The sequence below is a fragment of the Convolutriloba macropyga genome, chromosome 13 (genome assembly GCF_964194025.1).
Source record: "Convolutriloba macropyga chromosome 13, txConMacr16.3, whole genome shotgun sequence".
NCBI classification, from domain to species: Eukaryota; Metazoa; Xenacoelomorpha; order Acoela; family Convolutidae; genus Convolutriloba; species Convolutriloba macropyga.
The window spans coordinates 46,224,302-46,246,482 of NC_134480.1; the positions used below are offsets into that span (position 1 = coordinate 46,224,302).

General features: G+C 36.4%; 1 protein-coding gene across 2 annotated transcripts; it reads left to right on the forward strand.

Moving 5' to 3' along the window:
• Positions 1-6,052: 6,052 nt before the first annotated feature.
• Positions 6,053-20,682, forward strand: LOC142352165 (uncharacterized). 2 transcript variants are annotated; one of them, XM_075404566.1, is made up of 4 exons: positions 6,053-7,097; positions 11,274-11,863; positions 15,023-15,523; positions 18,883-20,682. In XM_075404566.1, exons 1-4 carry the CDS (start codon positions 6,078-6,080, stop codon positions 20,546-20,548), a joined length of 3,777 nt encoding a protein of 1,258 aa, XP_075260681.1. In that variant the 5' UTR covers positions 6,053-6,077; the 3' UTR covers positions 20,549-20,682. The 2 variants fall into 2 exon arrangements, with proteins under 2 accessions (XP_075260681.1, XP_075260682.1); XM_075404567.1 differs by having other exon boundaries at positions 6,053-6,887.
• The last annotated feature ends 1,499 nt before the right edge of the window (positions 20,683-22,181 follow it).

Below are 22,181 nucleotides of genomic sequence, written 5' to 3' on the forward strand. Positions count from 1 at the left end.
GTTGTAAAATGGTATAAGTGAAGCTAGACAATGCTTTTAGTTGTTATCGAATGTGTCTTATGACTTTGAATATGTTTGTTTTAAGAAAATGTCAGTGGAATTTAAAGTTTTGTCACTATCTTCATCTTATTTCTCTTAACTTAACGGTTCTATATAACTATTGGTTTCTTGGTTTTGATACTACGAGTTTTTAATTTGTTAGCATAATTGCACATTTAATAGGTTCATTTTGTTTCCTTGTCGAATTATCACATTTATGACAGGTGCAATCGAAGGAATGGATAGTTGATAAAAATGCAAAGCGTTGTAAAATGGTATAAGTGAACCTAGACAATTCTTTCAGTTGTTATCGAATGTCTCTTATGACTTTGAATATTTTTGTTTTAAGAAAATGTCGTGAAATTTTAAACTTTGTCACTACTTTCGTTTTATTTCTCTCAACTTAACGGTTTTATATTCAACTATCGGATTCTTGGTTTTGATACTACGAGTTTTCAGTTTTTAATTTGTTAGCATAAATGCACATTTAATAAGTTCATTTTGTTTCCTTGTCGAGTTATCACATTTATGACAGGTGCAATCGAAGTAATGCATAGTTGATAAAATTCACAGCGTTGAAAAATGGCGGAACCTAATGTTGTTTGATTTGTTCTGCTTTTCTAGGCTGAGGATGCTTTTATAGGAAGTTTATGCTTTTATAGGCTGAGACACAATTCTCTGGCAAAGTTTAATGGATTTTTAATGCCCGTGTTTGTCTTCTTCTTGTTGTTCCTATACCTGATAATGAGAGGTTTCAATAGTTTCCCCAAGACGTAAAAATGAAACAATATAGAGATTTCAGTTTATAGCTAATTGTTTCAAACTTTTGTTGATTCAAACATTAATTTATCTGTTGGTTATATGTTTTGGCTGCAGGCTTCGACAAGTTAATTTCAAAAGAATTTTTCGAGTTTTCGATGCTGTTCAATTTTTGGTTTTCTTATCATTTCTACGTTGCCTTTTATAAGGAAAACCCGTTGATGTTCAGATGAGAAGCAAGTGCTGATTTAGTTCTTGCAGAGAACATCTTGTAATTGTAGTGCCTTCAACAGTGTGGTCTGGTAAAATTGTTTTTTATTTTAATTTTTGGTTTGTATTTTAGTCCCTCTAAAGACAGGTCACAACTCGTATTCAGTGAGCTACAATTTGATCTTTAACGGTTTTAGTTTCAACCATTTTCTCGGCTTTGTTACTACGAGATGTTATTGAAAAATGTTTGATTTTTATGTGTCTACATTTCGCAGGTTTTGGTTTCTTTTTAACTTGTGACATTAATGCTACGTCCGATTGTTTTTTAAAAGTTGTGCAACTGAACATTTTTAATGTTCTTAGTGACAAATTTATGATTTTAGCTGCTTCGCCGCCATTTTCGCGCAAAATTGAATCGGATTTTTTAGTTTTGCTGGTATTTGTTTTTCTTTTTGTAGTATGACCTACACTGGATAATGGCACGTCTCAATTGATTCCTATGGAGATATGAAGGAACATTTTAGTGATTTATGTTAATCCTAATGATTTTCTTCACTTTGAAGTTAATTGTTTTCAAAATTAGAAAGATTTTTTGAACTTCGCCCGTTTTTGCTCTTTTTTGTCGACCTAGTTGGCTTGAGGGGAGTACCCATATCTTTTATAGTGAAGTATAGTTTAATTTGTTTTGTTAAGATTTTATCTGATGCGAGTTCGATTTTGTTTTTTTCTCATTTAAACATTGAGTTTTGGTCGTAATTAATGTTAGTTTGATTTTTATTATTTTTCTTTTAGTCCAATTCACAACAAGTTTCATCTGCCCTCTAACGTGGCATTTTTTAATTCCACTATTGATTTGTGGAACGATATGTATGTTTCTGAAAGTTTTCTATCGCCTCCTCATTTGGTAGCCAATTTAGTTAAGAATGTGGATGAGCGGCATTGGAACATTGTGCGAAAGCCGAGCCTCTTTGTCGGTTTTTGTTTTCACTTTTGTCAGTTATAGATCTTTCTTCGCTTTTCCAACTTTTATTTTTCCTCAACACCTTGTTATTTTTTGTTTCCTCTTGTGGGATTGCAATAATGAATCCGAGCTACTCGCTAGCCATCTTTATTTTTGGAAAACTGTGTTCATTTCCGTTTTTCTAAACAGTTTTTTCTTTATTTCTTTAAAATTATTCAGTATTGGATACGCAAGTTGCATTTTTGGATAGATTTTTGACAAATTGAAATCAAGTGGCTTTTCGACAAATTGAAATCAAGTTTTCTCGTTATTAGTTTGTAACTGATTTTTCTTTTAAACATATGGAGAATTTGCTCCTTGTGTAATTTTTCAATAAGGTATTTTAATGGTGATCTTTTCATGAGCTGTGGGAGCGAAATGTTTTGAAATTGATCTTACTATTTATCTTCACCCAATAACTCTCAGAAACACTAAATGATATAAACCGCTGACTTCAAATTTTGCTTTTTAATGTTCATTTTCAATACATATGAGAGGACCGTTATGAGATGTGACCAACTTCATATGGAGATCGATTGTAAAAAAAAGCAGGTTGGGATCGAAAACATTTAAATCTCACCTCCTCGTCATAAATGCTTGCCTACTCAGCAGTTCCTGCAAAGTTAAGACTAACATTATAACTAAATCTTGCCTATTCAATCGCAATTTGAAGTGTTTGGGCTTTACCTGTTTATCACGTTACAAAAGGTCAAACTGGAAGAATTAGAAAATTTCTTGGCTCACTAAAACTCAAATAATAACCAAATAATTTTTTTAAAAACACTTGGGAATAAAATGCCAAAATAAAAGCAGTGTAAACCTGACTTACTAACGTATTCAAATATTCAAGACTTTACCTACTTAACGTGGGCTTTCTTGATCTATACGGGCTCGCTCTCTTCTCCCTTTGGGCTGCGTTACTGCTTTGCTGTATGGCTTCTTTAAACAGGCGCTGAGTTCAAACGGCTGATTACTTTGATTCAAACGGCTGATTACTTTGAGTTCAAACGGCTGATTACTGGTTATCCGTCCTCTCCGAAACTTCTATCAGGTCTGTTATCAAAACTAGGTCTCGAAGTAGCCTCACACTAGCGAACGCGTTCAGTTGATTGAATTATTCACATCTGATGAATATCAGGGAACGATACTATATTCTGCGTTCAGTCAATTCTCTGAAGAAAAAATTTTGGAAAACAATCAGTAAATGTTTTACCATTCCGGAGATTGAGTTATTTCAAAAAGGATACTCGAAGCTCGTACATTAAAAGGTCTCCTCTCCAAAACTTTAAATTTAGGACTCAGTAGCCCTCACACTAGGGCTAACTTGACAATTGAAGCGACGTATGCTGAAAGAAACTCTGATTTGGTGTGGAGTAGTGCAGACCTCCACGGGGAGATGCCGTGAAATCAACCGACGTCTCGCTTCTTTGTGGATGACTGCTCGAGAAACTGTGAGACTCTCTGAAACGCATAAATCAATCAAGTCACATATACATTTGATCGGATTGACGGTGCGTCCGGTAACAATAAGATCAATAAAACAAATAGCGCTAGATTTAAAATTGATATATTACTATAGAGAAAGCTCTTTCTACATACCTGCTAGTCGTCTTCATCACTTCGATTACACTTCTGTGGTCTCCTTCATTATGTCACTTGATTTGATTGAAATTCCAAGAACGCTCATTACACTCTCCGCATCTGAATTCCATATTTGGTGTCAGGATGATCTGTTAAAAGTTGAACCGAAGTTTCAATTGCATAAGATTTTCTCTAGATTTTAATTTACCTTGATACTTTTGAATAGAATTAAGTTCGGTACCATCAGTTTGAGGCTCTTTAAAGAAACTCACTTTCAAACTTATTTCATGATCAGTTTTAGCAATGTTATTTTGTAGCAATATCATATTCATAGATCTCCATAGAACGATAAGCCGGAACCCCTTATTTTGGGAAATTTAAGTCTTTTACTACTACTAATACTAATTGAAGGGACGTGGGGTGAGCGCAGCTCAGTTGGAGGATTGATGGAGGCAACGTTAGGCAATATTGATGGGGTCAACGGTGCGGGGAGGGGTCTTTTGTTGCATATAATTGCAACAAACTTTGAGAACAATAAACTACATAACTTTGAGAGCATTAGAAGACGGCCCACCAATACTCTTCTTCGAGTCGTAAAAGAACGACAGAGCTCCAACAGAAACCAAATTCGTTGAATTGTTAACAAAATAGGCCCGCTACGGTTAGGGCGGCTATTAAACATAACCGGTACATTGCTGAAAATAGCCAAATTTGACATCTGACCACCGATTATTGGCCAGCCTTTTTGATACTCTGATAGAGCGCAAAAAGCAGCAATGTCAACCTGACTTACATATGCAAGATTGCTATTTATCAAGTCTTCCAGACTAGTACTTACTTGACGAGGCGTTTCTCGTACATGTTATCCGCTGCGTTCGTGCTGGGTTACTTCTTGGCTGACTTTCTGTTTCCTTTTTAAAACAGCTGCTCAGTGGTCTGTGTCTACTACGCCGCCTCCAGTTTGATTGCCTGTCCCTCTTCCCCGAAAATTCTATTCGAGCTGTTATCGGACTGTTCGAGATTCGGACTTGCTACGGCCCTAACTCTAGCAAACAGCTTCAACGGATCTAACAGTACACATTTGATGATTTTGTTGAAACGGGACTTTTTTCCGTTGATTCGTATCTCTGAAACAAAAAATATGACATGAATAAATGAAATTTAGGGAATTTACAATGAAAACCTCTTATTTGCGCAAAAGCCAATCAGTAAGAAATAAATTTACCCTCTGCTGGGTTGCTCCTCTTCACTCTTGACCAATTAAAGTATGCTGTGTCTCCCTCCACGCGTAAATCTAAAACTATTATAAGCAAACGACTGTTAGCATCCTCAGTAGCTAGCTTCTTTAGCCCAATTGAGGGGAGGTGAGCATGAGAGGGGTACATAACAGTACATATTTGAGATGATTTTGTTGAAACGGGACTTTATTTTCCGTTGATTCGAATCTCTGAAAAAAGACTTGGGAATAAAACGCCAATTTTATTATTCAAAACTGTTTGTTTTAATCTTTATGCACTAATTTTTCTAGCCAAATAAAACATAAGCCAAACAAAAAATAAAGCAACATCGAACTATCACAACTTTTGTCTGATCATTTAATTTTTTAGGAAACAGAATTGGCAGCTTAGAGAAGTCTGTGTTAATTATTCATGCCCAAACAGACAGAAAGACGAGTTTCAAGAAACATAATGTCTCAAAATCTGTTGCTTAATGCTAAGCAATAAGTGAAGTCTATACTCAATGAGTTTTAAAATGGTAGCACTCTTATCGTTCTAGATTGCGTTGAAATGTTTCTATTTTTTGCCGGAGAAAACGACGGACTGCAATATAGTTTCCCCAAAACAGTAATGTTGTAACAATAGGCTGCTGATTTTTAGACTTCGAGATTTTGCAGCAGAGGATTCTGTTTAAATTTATGTTCTATATCTTGGACAACTTATGGTGGCTAGTTTTACATTGCAGTTGATGCATTGGAAGTGTAACTATTCAAAAGCTCATTTTCAAAACTTCGAATCATTAGAGAAATACTTTTGGTGAGGCCTCAAAATGCTAGCGTGAAGCTTTGTTAGCAAAATTGCTAAGGTTCATACAAGCAGATATCTCTTTTTGTTATCTGGCGAATATCTGGCTGTTGCAGTGCTAAAATAATCTCACTTTTCTGTAACTTGATTGGATGTAAATAAACCGTCACTTCGGGGCATTTTGCTTTTCTCTGATAACGCCAAGTAAGGTTAATCTTATCTGAGATGAATGTGTCTTCTTTAGCAGAAAAGTATGGCTACATATTTTCGTTATTTTTAAGTACTGAAAAGTGTTAAATGTAATAACTGAACAACTCAACCTCCAACTTTTAACTTGAACCGTGAATTTTACTGTTTGTCTGGGCGAACCGAGCAAAAAAAGTTTTTGAAATAAGTAAATTTTTCATGCTGCGCTGGACCCGTATGGGGGCAGGTAAAAGAACTGTTGTTGATTGCTTTAATTACAGATGAAATATGTAATGGCTCGAAGTTCATCACATAACGCGGGAGAGCCTCAAAACTCTCTTAGACGTCATTCGTCATCCTCAGCTTCCTCAAAAGAGAGAACTGGAGCTACAAGAAATTCTTCTTTGGAGCACCCTAGCCTGGAATCTAAGGAGCATGTTTCCAAAGTCGTCCGGCTGCCTGATACGTGGACCAGGGTGTCCAATTTTGGGGACCCTATTCACCGCTTTGTGCCTTTCAAACTTCCTCTCAATGTCAAAGAGCTTACTGGGGTGGATGAGTATTACAAATTTGGATGGAAACGGCTAATTTTGGGTCTAGCTGAGAAATCTATTGAGCTGGGATTGGTTATTGATCTTAGTGGGGATTCGTTGCCTACTCTTCAGGATTCAAAGAGTTGTATTGTGGAATTGGAAAAGTTAAATATATCAACGTGTCCTTTGGCCGCTCGTTCATATGAGGAATTCGCTCAATATGTGAACGAGTTTCTTGAGGACGAACAGAATTCTATGAAGTATATTGGTGTGTATTGTCTATCTGGGGTGGATTTGAGTGGACTGTTCATCTGCAAGTATCTTATTTGTAATGACAGATGGATGCCAGCTTATGCTATCAAAATGTTCAGTATGGCCAGAGGTCATGAGGTCAGACATGCAGAATATTTGGACCATCTTCGGACGCTCAAACCTGGAACTCATATCGCATCGTCAGCAACATTGGGCAAAAATCAGGAGGGTTCCAAAGCAGTTGATGTGAAAACGGAGATACCGGAGGAGGGTGTGAAAGAGGAGCCGATAAGTGATATTGCCGATGTACGTAAGAAAGGACGACATAATAGTTCTGAGTCTTCTCAAGACTATGAACTGCCTACGTCACCTTTATCTAGTAGAGTTTCTAGTCTGAGCTCTTTGAAGACCACCGTGCGTAAGCATAAGAAGGAAGTGAAAGGCCTGGCCTGCTCGGCTAAACGTGCTTCTACTCCAGCAGGGACGTATTCCTCGACAGCTAGTGAATCGGAAAGGGTAAAATAATCTGTGGGAAGCTAAGGCACTGGTCCTCGATATATAGTTGATGTTGTCAACCTGTACTTATGATTGCGTCGTTTTTGTTCTCTTTCCTCTGTCGTTCAACAACTATTCTGTTCAAAGTTCATCTTTTATTCTAAAGCCATGTGATTGAACCCTGAATCCCGTCTCACATCAACAACACTCACTAAAACTATGCAACCATCGGGTTTTTGGGGGACGGAAACGTTGAGTTTTGAAAAGTTCAGCGTTATTATTTCCCCCTGCTCCTGTCTGTTGCTTAATTATTAAAAGCTAAAGCTCGAATTTGACAGCTTTGATGATGTCATGAATAGTAATATTACATTTTGAGCAGAACATGACGAAATTACTTACCGATAATAAGAGCAATAACTGCGACTTAGTGCGTCTGGAAATGATTATGCGTGTGATTCGATGCGCAATAATTGAACTTTCTGATTTGTTCTAGAGATTGAAGTTTCTGACTCGTTTAATTGATCAGGGGCTTCTCATAGAAACAATAGTAGGGGCATCATTTATTCGTCAAAGTTGAAGAAAACGTCCATAATTCCATTCAGTATTGCTAAGGAATGTGCTAACTAGAGAAAATGCGGTCTTCTATGGCAAACAAATTAGAACTTTTCCTACCCAGTCAAACGGAACCCAAAAATCGTCTGATATTGAACTCTAGAGAGATAATACGAGTTGGCGTTTGTGATTGAAAGTGACTTACAACTATGTTTGTAAGAGCTTTGAAGAAAAATTCAGTTTAATCGATAAGTTTTCAACCAATCCGATTTTTACTGAAATTAGAAATTTTTAACGTACCACACTAAAGAAGTAAGATTTCATTTTAAAATATATATATATATATATATATATATATATATATATATATATAATACCAGGGCAAGAAAATTAAACGAATTAAATTTCGAAGCAGACAATGATATTTGCGGAACTGTCATCAGCCATCACTTGCCGCTTTTAAAAATATTTGGGCAGGAATTTAACACAGTTGATTGCTTTTCACCATTTTGGCGCTTTTAAAATAAATTCCAGTTTGCACTCATATACGTCGGCATAGTATTACGTCGAGCTATTTGGACATAATTGTGGTTGAATAACACAAGTTAGCTCAGAATGGGCAATTGATAAAATTAAAAAGAGCCCATGTTAAATAGGGCGGATCATAAAAAGGCACCGAGACCTGGCCTGATTCCAAAAGAGCCGAAAGAAGACCTTTAGTTACCGCGATCAGCACTTAATAGAGTAAATTGCAACCGATGTAACAGTTTCATACCAAGTCTTATGGGCCGCTGAGGCATTACTCTAGCCCTTGAAAATGCAAAATTATTAATTGCTCTCTAACAAAGTTCTAAGCAATTATTGTAAACGCGTCTTTTTTTTATCAAAAAAATTTACTTGACGCTTTTCTTTCGGATCTTTTCCAAAATCCCCCCTTCCCCTAATGCCCACTAGAGAATAGCTCACTTCTGTGCTATACTTTAGCACAATAATCCTTGGCCTAAAGTTTACACAACCGAATATCAGTTTAAGCGTAGTTGCGGACAGCTGTACACGGTCATGCGCTGTGGGATGTAATCTGGAAATTGCGGGTCGGTAATCGTTACGAAGCCCGCGCACCTACCCGAGTTGGTAATTCTTTTCGCTTTGTATTCCAATTCGGCTAATTATAGCATGGTGTATGTTACTCTATTCAGTTAAACATAGTCTGCGCAAACGTGGAAAGTTATTAATCTTCTCTGATTGGTTAATAAACCGTTGGCTTAAATTCTATTCGAGAATAGCCCCCCTTTTCAGAAAGGGGGCAATTGCTGAAACGATCCAAATATTCTTTGACTTCTTGAGTGAATTTTTTACACTTTAATTTCTCATTTTTTAGTGATCTAAGTTGCTCTCCTGTAAGAAAGTTTGTTGTTTAAAGGGATTGTGAGCGGAAGAAAATCAAATCCTTTGTTGCTGAGTGGTTACGATGTGAGGCTGTCAACCTGGAGGGTTGGCAGCCCCATTAAACACCAATGGGAAATGTTTTTTTGCGCCTATAACACCCAAGCTACACCCCCTTCTATCGTTTGAGAGCAGTTCATCCCACGTAGTTCAGTTCATGTTTATTTAATGTTTTTATAGCCAATAAAAAAATTAATTTCTCAAATACTCGGTTGAAAATTTCTTGGCTCTATTTCCTTAAGTAAGAACTTCTAAGTAAGTTAAGTAAGTTAACTACTCTTTAAGTAAATTAACTACATAATTTCTTTATTTTTGATTATTGTTTCAGCTTTTTTAGGGTTGGCTCTCTTTACATTTGGATCTTTAAGAAATTACCTGGAAAGTTATTCTTGTCTGTACAATATAGTTTTTTTTCATTTGACTGAAATTTTTGTCTTTGTGAATGGTTCTGTTTGTTGTATTTACTTTAGAACTGTTTTTTTATTTGAGATTCTTTAAATTAGTCAAGGATATCAACTGACTAAAATTATCGACGTGGTTATTGTTCATTGGTCGTCATAAATCTTTTTCCTAACTATCAATACGCATGAAAAAAATTTTAAAAATAATTCAGTATATTTCTTATTGTACGGCTAAAAATTTCATTATATTTGAGCGCTAAATTCTTGTTTGACGAATCCAACAAAACGACTTAATGAATTGATTTTGCTAATCGGGGAAAAATGAATTGTTTAGTTGAAGATTTGCCGATTAGCAAATGGACGATTTGTCTTCACGTGTGAAATTTGACGGGGTTAATCTGAACGATTTAATTGCTGGCTGAAAATTGAAGCAAAAGATTTTCAGTTAAAGAACAAAATGCCAATAAAGCTGAGGTGCTTTAAGTTTGAGCAATAGCTGGTTATTAATTTTAAATGAAGAGAATTATTCTAAATATTATAGTGAATATAGTGAATCAAGGAAGGGAGATTATGTAAATATTTCTAAAAGAAGATTTTTTCATCATATGCAGTGCAGAGTTTTGTTATTGCTACACGTTGTGTGAAAACTGCCTCCCAACTCATAAAATGTGATCAAAACTTTGAAGAAACAGAGTGTTTCTTCTGAGAGTGGGACAAATTTTCATCCTAAGTTTTTCAAATTTACTGCAACACTTTTTCTTAGCAGCTTTTCACATTTGCAAAAATTTAATATAGTATTTCAAAACTTTCCTAAGTGGTCACTATTTTTGCAGAGAAAAATGGAAAGACGTCCGTTTGGCAAGTTTTTGGGGCTTTTGCTAACACAATAAAACAAAGAGGCCTTTTAAGCAGGAAAGTAGGATGTCTAACAAAGAATTAAAGTATTTTCTCTGTTTTATTATTATAGTGAAAGTTTGGCAAATTTTGTGGAAAAGCTGAAGCAAGTATTATGTGCAAAATTGTACTACTGGGCATGCTCTGCTTTCAAGATTTAGAAATATCAAAAATTAGTTCTTTATCAGTTTTGAATCCGTGCTCTTGTTTTAACACCGTGCAGCACTTTCCTAGTTGCGATGCAAAGAGAAATTATTGAAATATAGAAGTGAAGAAACAAGACGGCTTATATAACAAGTTTATGAAATCACATTAAGCTGAACTTTAATTTGCATCTGTTTTAATAAACATAAAAATCATGCTCAAACATAATAGATTTTTTATAACTGATGACATTCGGGTGGTCAGCATTATTGTAAAATATCAGTCACATGGTTTGAAATATTTTTTAAACTGAAGGACGGAAAGCTTTTGTGAGTAAATGTGACAATCGATGTCAGATTTCTCGCTGCAAACGTTATGATAGACACAAAATTTACAAAAACTCATAATTAGGAAAATGGGTCTGTTTAATGCACCATGTGCTATTGCGTTAGATAGTAATAAAATTAAAATGTGCATTATTATTGGTTAGCATAACTAGTTACTACACATTAAGCAAACACTATGTGTTGTGCCAATTTGGTAGGTAAATAATTAAAGAAGTCTGTAAACAGATTATCGTGTTTTACCCTTTTGCGAGCGAACGCAGACAAACAAGTTCACCCGTACAATTTGATCAGCAACTACCAATCTCGCCCGACCTTTACCATTTATGTGTATGTTATTACCTGTTGTCTTGTACAAACCAATTTATTAACTTTTTCAGTCCTGTCGTTATAAATAACGTGTTCATTTTGTTTACCAGGAAGTGCGTCCATCTAAAAAGAAAAAGAAACGCGTGAAGAAACGTACGAAAAAGGAGAAAAGTTCATCGGCTAACAGATCTTCGGCTTCAAGTTTATCAAGGAGGTCACCACAAGCGTACAAATTGAAAAACTCAAACGTTCTTCCGGATGATCTGGACACAATTTCAAGTGCCACAGACGACAATGACGAAGATGAAACTGAACTCGATTCAAGTTCAAGCGAGGAAGCAAAACAATCTGTGAAAAACAAACTCGATTCCGACTCAACGAGATCTTCCAAAGCGTCCTCAACTCGAAAGATACAAGATACTGAATCGAATATGTCCAAAAAATCTAAAGTGTCGTCTCCCCGTAGTCGAAAGGAATCCTCTCAAACGACTAAAAGTCGGAGAGGTTCCAGTTTAAGTACAGCTGAAAGTTCTCAGTCGCGGTCACCTATCGCTTATAAGGGGCAAAAAACAAAATTGCCCGAGACGTCGCATGCATCGCCGTCTGAAAAGCGAAGCCCTCGAGTTTCACCAAAACGTGAAAGAAATTCATCGGGGTCGAGTAGTGAGAGGCGAGCTCCGTTGCCAACTTTATCAGACAGGTTAGTTTCAGTTTTTGGGTTTCCAGTTTTTGGGTTATAATAGTCTTGTTAAGGGAATTTCCGAAATTATACTGACCAATAGTTAAAATGAGGTCAAGAATGGAAAATGTCTCAACCCCAGTGATTTGAGGATTTTTATACTCCGCAATTTTAAAATTTCCTACCAGATAATGCGTCCACTGACCAAGACTTTACAGGTCATCTTATAAGTTATGTACAGTAAAAAAAATGTTTCGTCAGGTATTACCCGACCGAATTTCAAACTTATCAGATGTTTCACGATAAAATTTCAACCTTGTAAGATTTTAAACGATTAAATTTCTGCTTTATAAACAATTTATCACATGAGATCGGATAACAACTTATTAGATTTGATATTGTTTTAAGTGAATACAAATCTTGATAGGCTATAATAGTGGTAAGCTTAACATTGCCATTTATCATTTTTATGGAAAATTTTAATAGAATTTTTTTTAAATGGCGCGCCTAACAGCATTATTATCAACTTATTTTTTTAATTGATCTCAAACGAAGCTTAAAGCAATTATATTAGTCCTGTTGGTCTATTTTATGCGATTTTTCGTCTGACCCATTTGACTTTCCATCCTTAAAAACGGGATAAACATGTAGCGCCCAGAGGGCATTAAAATCTCAGCTCGCTAGTCTTAAAGTATGCGATTCACAGAAACTGTTCTGTATGTGTGAAGGGTTCTTAGAGGTTGAGTTTAAGGTAGAATTATTGTTTGAAAAAAGTTTTGGTAATCATCATAACAGAACTTAGAGGATAAATTCCCAATTATGGGATGAATCAGAGTAAACTAACTGTATTCCTGGATCTCGGTGAAAACAGGTGAGTTACCTGGTCTGAGTGTTCAAGTGATATAATTTGTAAAAAATAGAAGATAAATTAGAATTTTTTACCTAAAACTTCATTGAAACATCGCTTCCGAAAAATTTTTTCTTTGTGATAGTAGATATTGAGAGTTGTCCAGAATCATGTTACTTCTTACCATATTCTTAGAATTATCGTAACGGATGTTTAACACAGTAATGCCTATGTAAGATAATTCATATAGTTAAACTTATCTACCAATTTTTAAATCTGCGACTCGTTCTTTTGTCCATGTCTCGTGGGCCATAAACAAGACTGTGGCCCGTGGTAGTTGATACGAAACTATCACAAACAAATTGTGGATAATTTCTAATTGAATGTAATGCTATAAATTTTGTTGCTGAGGTTTTACAATTTCCTGCTTTATAACGGAGTCACCAGCTTTGCACGCAGTCAATTTTCTGTGTTCGGTGCATCTGCTTTTTAATAGGCCCCAAGTTTGTGCTAATCTGTTTAGGAGCCGCAAAGTGATAGCTGTTTCTATTATTGGCCTTATCTAGGTTTTTAACAATTTAAGGATCTGAATTTTATTAGGGCGCCATCTTTTTTTAAATATCTTTTCGTACATTTTCACGATGTTTGACTTCAAATGGTTTTTGGTCGCGCCGAAATAATTAGAGCGAAAAAACTTTTTAGCTTTTTAAAAGCTTAGAAGCAGAGTGAGAATACGGTGTCTGAACAAAAATTCGCTCTCTTGCTAGTGGTTTTTATTCAAATGCGTCAATTTAACTTTGATTTTACTGTTTTTTAGAATTTTGATTGGATTTTTTTGTAATTGCTTTCATTCTTTGTCTGGTTTTTGTTTTGTCAATGACAATTCTTTTTATAGCTGCGAAGCTGTAAGCTGAGCGAAGCTACATTGCGGTGCTCTTATTTTTGTTTCGTCGTCTGACGCTCTTTTTTCGTTTTACATTTGTTCACACAGCAAAGCTGAAAGTCAATTTTTCTGAATGACTTCTTTCTCTCACTAACGGCATTTGCGCGCGTGACGTCATTTCTCACTCGCTTTAGCAAAAGTTTTTAGGTTATTTGCGTGATTAGGTTTTGATCATACGTGACTTACCTCACTCAAAAAATGACTTTTGCACTTTAAAACTTAAGTTTAATTTGAATTTGTTTAAGGTCAAAGGAACTCATATGTGCAGTAAAGGTCCTTAATAGGAGGCATCTGCGGAATGAATTTTAACAAGCTTTATTAATTTATCGCTGAATGATTTTTTACCTAGTTTTTTGCGCGGTGTCGATTTTTTCAATTTAGATCTTTATCTGTTTCTATCTCTATTACATGGCACGCAGGTCTCTTCTTTCGCAGCTATTCCGGCAATCTACCGGCTATGTTACTGTAAATCACGACTTGTCTCGCTATGTGACCTCACAATCACTTCAAATCTGTGTTTTTTTCCATTTATGCGATTTGGACTGAATTGCGTACGTGACGTCATTTTAAACTTTTAGTGGATTGATTTTTTCATTCGAGTAAATTAAGTTGAGTATTGATTAAATTGAGTCTCATTTTCCTTATCTCTATCTCAAAAACGACTTCCCTCAGTATCAAAACGACTTTTCTGTTTCTTCAATTCAAATGAGTGTGTGTCACTCTATTAAAAGATAAATTTTGTTTTTGGTCTGTTTATCGTTATCTTTTTGAGATTGCAGATCTACGAACCTATCGCGGCTATTATTTGGCAATCTGTCAGATCCGTTTTTCTTCTTATAGACAATCGTTTTTTGGAAATGTACTGTATACTCGTATGATTGTTCCGTTTTTGAAACGCTGAAACGAGTGAACCTCAAAAATTTGGTTTCTAATGCTTTCAAAATTAAAGTATCTACTTTTTCGATCGACCAAAAATTTATTTTGTTTCCACATTCGCTGAACAACTTTGAATTAAAAATTTTGGTTATTAACCTAATAAAATACTGATGTTCGCATTCTCGCAATTTGTCATCAGTTTTTCCGAAAAAAATAATCCTTAAAGTTAGCGGTCAAAATTATGCCAAATAATGTTCGTCTCATAGATTATCAAAATTTAGTGCCTCATTAGAAGTTTCAATAGCCCCAGATTGATATGATAGACAATACTACTCGGCCTCTGTGTTGATGAGCTTTTTTGCGCGTGTCTAATCTGCTTTCTGTCTGAGAGATCGGCTAGTGTGGTGTTTGTAATTGGCACGTCTATCTTTGTGAACAATTTTTATTACATGGTCATAGTTTATCTTAATGGATGGTTAATTTTAACTGGAGTTATAAATTTATACTGTTTTAGGTACCGCTCAATCGATGAGAACATGAAACTTCAGCAGAAGAAATTAGAAGATGTTCTGAAGAAAGAGAAAGCTGAACAAGAACAAGTACGCATTAATGACGAAATTGCCAAGGCTATGCGCTATACTGACCCTAAACACTTTCAACGTAAAAAGTCCGCTGAGAAGTCACGCAAGAAGAGTAGTGACATTGATGAAAAGAGTTCAAAACGAAAACGTGATCAAGTTCAGCCTAAACGTGAAGTCTCATCGAGTAGTAGTGAGAGAAATTCGAGTTCAGTTGAGAATTCTCGTTCTAAACGTAATGGTGAGAAAATGCGTGACAGTAAGTCGCCATCGAGAAAGCGGAGAAAAAGTGGGTCTCATTGTGACCCGGTCGCGTTGTCGAAAGAGGCTGCAAGAATCAAAAGGGAGTTGAGGTCTATTACAGACGAAGAAAGTGACCGAGAACGAAGGAAAAAAAAGGAACGAAAGACGCCTCCTAAAACCTATTCTCAGAAATGGTGAGTTTAATATGAATGGAAAAATGCTCTGACTACTAAAATTAAACGGTCTAGTTGAATCGATGAGAGTTTAATAGGTATTTGGCAAAATAAAAATAGTATGCGTTGTATTTTTGGCAACTATTTTGCTTAAGATTGATTAAGATTGTATTGTGTGTAAACAATGTGTTGAACAATTGATGTCTCGAGATTTTTGATTTCCGTGCTCTCTTAGGGATTGTGACCAAATGATTATGATCCCCAAGTTTATAATTTGGGCACAGTTTTTGGGTGTTCGAACATTAAGTGCTAAATTGTGGTTTGGCATTGTTTAATTTTTATCTAATGGCTATACTATCATATTTCCGAAAGAAATTTTAGTTTCGCAGTTTTATTTCTCCGGTATTTCTTTCAAGTATCTTTGCCTAGAAAGAGATTTGTTGTTTCTAAAACTTGTTTGTAAATTAATGTTTCTGGAGGTTTTATTGGGTAGCTAATGATTAAAAAAAACGAAAAAGAATTTTGGGATCTTTTCCGTTTGTGCCCCCAGTACGTCATGCACCCCCTATATTCAGAGCACATTCCCTTGCATAGTAAAAATTATGTAAAATTATGCACGTGCGTTTGAGGTGCAAATATTAAGTTGGAGGGGGGGGGGCACAAAGGAGAGGTTTTGAGTTTTCTTGGTTTGTCTGCTCGGCTTTTTAATTCCTCTCATCAATGTTTATAGCAATTACACTTGTTGATAAAAGTTAACAGGGGAATTGCAATTTTATACGCTGAGAGTGATTCTGAAGTTAACTTTGGACAACATAATTTTGACCGTAGCTTTCGACGAATAATGATCAGTAGTATAATACATCCAAATAAAGAAAACTTGGCAAGTTCACTTGGAGAGAACATCCAGATAGAAGCTGGCAAGGGCTCCGTAAACAGCCCTAAATTGAGATCCACGTAAAATCGGATCAACTTGACTATATTTTAGACAAGATTTTGAATTGTGACTTCGACAATGTAGTGAGCATGTTGATTAGATTTTTAAGTTACAGCGTATTACGAGAAAGTACCAAACCTCTATCTTGTTTTTCTAAGTAAGTAAACTGATTGATAGACGTTAAGGCACATGAGTAATTATACATGGTAAAGCTGCCTGTATTTTTCCAAGTAAATCTGGAAAAACTAACTAGCTTTTTTACAGAGAAAATCCAGATAGATGTTGGCCAGTTTTCCGGAAACAGAAGTATGTTGAGTCCCACGTGAAAGCTTTTTAAATTGCTCATGACTCGATCAATAATTTTGATCAAGATTTTACATTGTGAACTCAACAGCTTTGTGAGCAATTTGAACAATTTCACGTGGGACTCAACATACTGCTGCAAACTTCTGCTACTGGCTAAATTGTCTGGATTTTTTCTGTTAGCAAGCTTTTCAGGTTATCAACATTTAGATCTTGTAAATTTCTGCTGGTTATGCGTCGATTGATATGAAAGTCATAAGAACCCAACAAAGTTTTGTTGACTAAAATGGACTCCTAAAACAGGAAATTTACCATCTAAAACGCGTTTACTTTTTTCAACGAGTGTACTTGCCATTTTTTCTGAAAATGTGTGTCTAATAAACTTCTAATAATTACTCGTCGACTTATATAAAAATCAAACAAAACGGCTAAAATGTCCGAATTGATTTCAAAAACGCAATTAATAATGTAAAATTGAATTTATGCGCTTACTTTTGTTAACGAGTGTACATTAGTCTTTTTAATTGCTCTTGACCGAAGTTCGTAGCAATGATTGTAAACGTGTGTGTCTTTTATGCAAAATGTTTGCTAGACAATTTTGACTTTTCGAGTGACTTTTACGCCCTTGACTTTTTGCGTTTCGCGTGATCTAAAATTCTCTCTCAATCACAATTTCGAGCAGATGAACTCAATTGGCGGCAATTTAATACTATAAGTCAAATGAAAAGTGCGCCGAAACTGGTGCCATTTTTATTTTAAATCTTAATAGTGGTATATGTTAACCTCTGATGTGTTTATTTGAAGCCCACTATTGAACTTCTTAGTCACATTTAGGTTCCCCCCCCCCGACTGAAGCAGGCTGTAATTGATTAGAGCTCCCACTAGTCGTTCGAGAGCAATTCTGCCGACGTTTGGTCGGTTATGTTTTTAATAGCCGCACAGCGATAGCTGAGGCTATTATTGGCCTTCTCTTGTTTTTTTTTTATTTCGTCGTCATGATTTTTGTTACGACCATATGACGTCACAGCCATTTTTTGTTCATTCGTTCATGCAATTTCAATTGAATTGCATGTGTGACGTCATTTTTCGCTCTTAGTGGAGCGAGTTTTTTTTGTTCATGCGCGTGATTAAATTTTTGGTCACACTTGACTTACCTCACTCTCACAAAAGTGACTTCCTCACTTTGAAATTGACTTTTATTTACTTTAATTCAAAGAGATAAGGTCAATTGGGTGTGTATCGCTCTAAATGAAGGTTATTTGAGATCAGCTAATAGAGGCAGCAATAACTTATACAGATTTTTTAATCAAAATATAACAGATCAGCCTTCAATGAAAAGATAAATTTTTTTGGTCTGTCTTTTTTACTGTTTTTTTAGACTGCCGATCTACGAATCTATTGCGGCTATTTTCTGGCAATCTGCCAGCTATGTTTATTGATTTTTTCGCCTGACGGATTTTTCGTATGAAGTTTTGATTTTTCAAGCAACTTTTACCACGTGTGATTTCTTAATTTTTGCTTGGTCGAAATTGCTCTCATTCAGAGTTTAAGCAGTTAACTAAATTCGAGGCGGTTTACTACTAGAAAAGCAAATCAAAATTGGGCCAAAATTGGGTTCATTTGTCAATTTGAATCTTCAAAGTGATTTATAATCAGCTCTTATAGCATCATTTGGCTGTCAGTTGAATTATCCGAAAACTTTTTATAAAAAACAATAAATGCTTTCTTATGTCCAAACCCAAAACATGAAATTTGTCACCGAACCTGTAGGTGTTTGAGCTCCCGTAAAGCGATTAAAGAAACGTTGTGTATTCCACCGCACTTCATTGAAGCAGGGCTACTATCGAATTTGTTTTTATTGCTCCTGAATTTTTACCACTACGTTTTCAGAAGTTTTAACTTTTTTCAGCTTAACTCAAATTTAATGGTGGTGTATAATAACCTCTAATAACGTCATATCAAGCTCTTTAGTATTGTTCCCCCTTAACAAGGCATACAAGATATTCAAAATTAAGGTATTCAATTTGGTTTGTGGACAAGTTCCTGTAATATTATCTCCTAGCTCTCATGTTTTGTTGATTGGCAGTCATACGAACCAATAGGATTTCGCGTGCTTTTGCTGGGAGCATTTATTTTTTTTCAGGTTGAAAGACAACTTTTCCTCGGTGTCAAAAGATTCAGACAGAAGCAAGAATAGAGCAAACTACAGTAAAAGTAGAGATCGCGATAGAGTTCAAACTGGAAATGCACGTGCAAGATCACGATCACCAGTCAAGACCAGAAACAGACTGGATTCTTCTGTTTCAAGGAACGAGAAAAGTAGACGATCATCTCCGGAGTCCAGCTCTAGGTCTCGCAAAGGTCCCGTTGGCAAACGTGATCTCTCGCCACCGCGTTACCAAAGACGGAGATCAAAATCGAAAGATAAGCCTTCGCAGAGGTCTACGTCTGTTGGCCGAAGCAGAAGGTCACGGTCTAAAGAAAGAAAGCGATCGGTCAGTAGAAATCGAAGCAGGAGATCCAAGTCAAAAGAAAAGGCAAAGCGATCTTTGTCCAGGGAGAAACCTCCCAAGTCTAAATCTATTGACAGATCTCGAAAGTCCAGGTCTCGAGATCGAAACAGGAGATCTAGATCGAGAGATAAGAATCGGAGGTCTAGATCGAGAGATAAACAGCGCAAGTCCAGATCCCGTGAGAGGCGAGGACGGGCTAATGTTGATAACATTTCATCTTATCAGAAAGACAAAGAAGAGGCGCAGAAATCTACCAAAAATTTTATGCGGGAACTTGTCGGTCAAATCCAGAGTAACAAGCTGGATGTTGATCATCGGGAAGCTTCTAAAGAGGTACCAGCTAAGCAAAATTGTGGACCCTCTTTAGACTTAGATGAATATAAGAACAGGATTCTTGGGGTTATGGCGGACGATAACAAAGAGGAAAAGACAGAACCTGAGAGTCAATCCAATTCTTACCAAACTACGATCAATGTTGTTGGTCACGTATCTGTCGACTATCAAAGCCACATTCCAGTTGCGCCTCCTCTGAACCCACTAGTGGTGCACTCGTTTCCAAAATATTCCACATTTGATACTCCGACACCTGTGGAAGTGAAAAGCGTACACAGTCAGGAGAGTGGTGAAGCCCTCAGTCAAGATGAACGACCAGAGCAGGAAAGCAAATCAGAACCTAAACAGGCTGCGAGCGAAGGTAATCCCGAGAAGGAACCCAAAAAAGATGCCAGTTCTAACCCGACACCAGGAACTAATAAGAATCCTAACTACAGACCACGGTATTCACCGGAAACTCAACTGATAACCAAAGCCATTCGCCACTTTGCGCCTAAACTGGGTGGAGTTAGACCAGTTTTAGACGGAACTTTTACCCCAATTGTTCGACCGCCTCCTCTAGCAAGAGTGAGACCTCCTTTGCCTCCGACACCAGCAATCCAAGTACCCCACAGACCAGCCCCAATGTACAACGCAATGTCTATGGCTCCCAGAAACCCTGCATACGTTAGCAGACCACCTTTGGCACCGATAGCTGCAGAACCCAGGTTGCCATTTCGAGGACCTCAGAACTACGTCAGAGGGGTTCCTGTTCCGGTCAGACGGCCGATGCCAACTCAGCAGTTTGTACAGCGACCTCCTCCCTTGCGTCCACCAAATGGACAGATGCACTATCGCCCTGAAAACGAAGCGTACTTCGAACCAGCACCATATCACAACGGAGTGGTGGGAAGGGCTCCGCCGCCAATACGACAGCCGTTGCCGCCCCCTCCCGACAACAATCTGAACATAACTATGCTGTAATGGTATTTTATTAAATCCGTCATGATTTAAACTTGACTATTAAAATCCCACTTTTAATTCGTTTTGCTCTTTTCTCATATTTGCTATTATCAATCAGATGTTTAATATAAATGAATTAAAAAAGTTCAAAATGATTGTTCTCTTATAAGAAGATCATTGAGCTGTGCTGTTAATAGTCAACTTAGTCATTTTTCCATTTTTTAAAAGACGCTGTCCAGCTAAATTTACAAATCACACCGAGAAATGAATTATAAAATTCGATTTGGTTTATGCAAAAAGAGCAATTTAAATGCTCCAGGTAATCTATATTGATTGCGAATGAAATACCAAAAAATGAGTCGAAGAATCGTGGCAATTAAAACCCTAGATCAACAATGACTAAAAAGGACCGATCAAAGGGACTAATGTAAACAAAAGAGAAGTATGTTGATTAATTTTAGTCAGTAATTCTGAAATTATAAAATTGAAAACACATCTTACTTTTAAATACCATTGCTGACACTCAGAGGGTCAAAACGTCTTAAATGATAATTTCTCAACTGTTTCAGCTAATATATAATGCACGTCAAACATAAGTTAGCACTTGACCTAATGAGAAGTGAAGATACAATCTATTATGTCAAACTATACCAAGTGGTGGTCAAAGTTTATTTTTCACATTTGCAGCATTTGCAACAGAAGTCTTGCCTACATCGGAAAAATTATGATACAACTCTAAAATAAATTTGCAAATTTGAGTGTTAAGTTGCTGAATTCGTTGTTTTCTGGAATCTGCGTGTTAATTATTTTAGCCGATTTTCTTAGTGGTAGCTTTCCAGAAATTTATTTTGAAATTGAATTGGGCGAAACATATAAAGTTGTTGAGAATAGTCTGGTTAGGCTGGTCTGGAAGAGCTCGATTGGACTAAAGTAATTTTGCTTTGGAGAAAACTTTGAACTGTTTTCTGGAAATGAGGCGAAAAGTTTGAACATAGGCGAATACCAATGAAAACAGTAAGATGTACTTTAGAATCCACTTGACGCTATAAAGTATCCATGTGTCACTATTGTTAATGAAAATAAAGTACGTGTATAATGTACTGTTTTCAAACTAGTAAATAATTCATTTCTACACCTCTCGTTATATCAGGGTTAAGTACTTCGGCAATAGCAGACAGTTGATAACGTAAAATTTTTCAGTGTCCTTGATAGTTAACCTATTCTACGTTGAGCTTTGGGGCATTGCAAAATTTGAGGAAAATCGAATGATTGGTGGAGAACCTAAACTGGTAAACTGGGTGGCGGCCGTATTGGCCGACAGGGCAGTTAGCCGACAACCGAAAAATGAAAAATTTAGCCGACAATTTCAGTAAACTGAGAGATAAATTTGTGCTGAAGCTGTGATTGGCCAATTTAATACACTATTTCGTAAGCGAACAAATATACCTCATTTTTTTATCGACAAACGTAACGAAGGTCTATCCGTTATCATGAAAAGGCAATCACTAGGGACACTTGAGTACTTTATGGCGTCAAGTGGTTTCTGAAGTACCGTTTTCAAGTGTTTTCGGTGTTTGCCTGATGTCCGCAAATTCTTAGGCAGAAATTTTTGTCTAATGGCTACAAAATTTCCTTCGTCTAATCAATATTTCGC

What these genes read in the sequence shown, in the direction of transcription:
- LOC142352165 (XM_075404566.1), top strand. Translation starts at nt 6,078, where the DNA reads ATGAAATATGTAATGGCTCGAAGTTCATCACATAACGCGGGAGAGCCT. An exon ending in CAGCTAGTGAATCGGAAAGG is followed by an intron (nt 7,098 to 11,273) that starts GTAAAATAATCT and finishes TTTGTTTACCAG; the next exon opens with GAAGTGCGTCCATCTAAAAA. An exon ending in AAAACCTATTCTCAGAAATG is followed by an intron (nt 15,524 to 18,882) that starts GTGAGTTTAATA and finishes ATTTTTTTTCAG; the next exon opens with GTTGAAAGACAACTTTTCCT.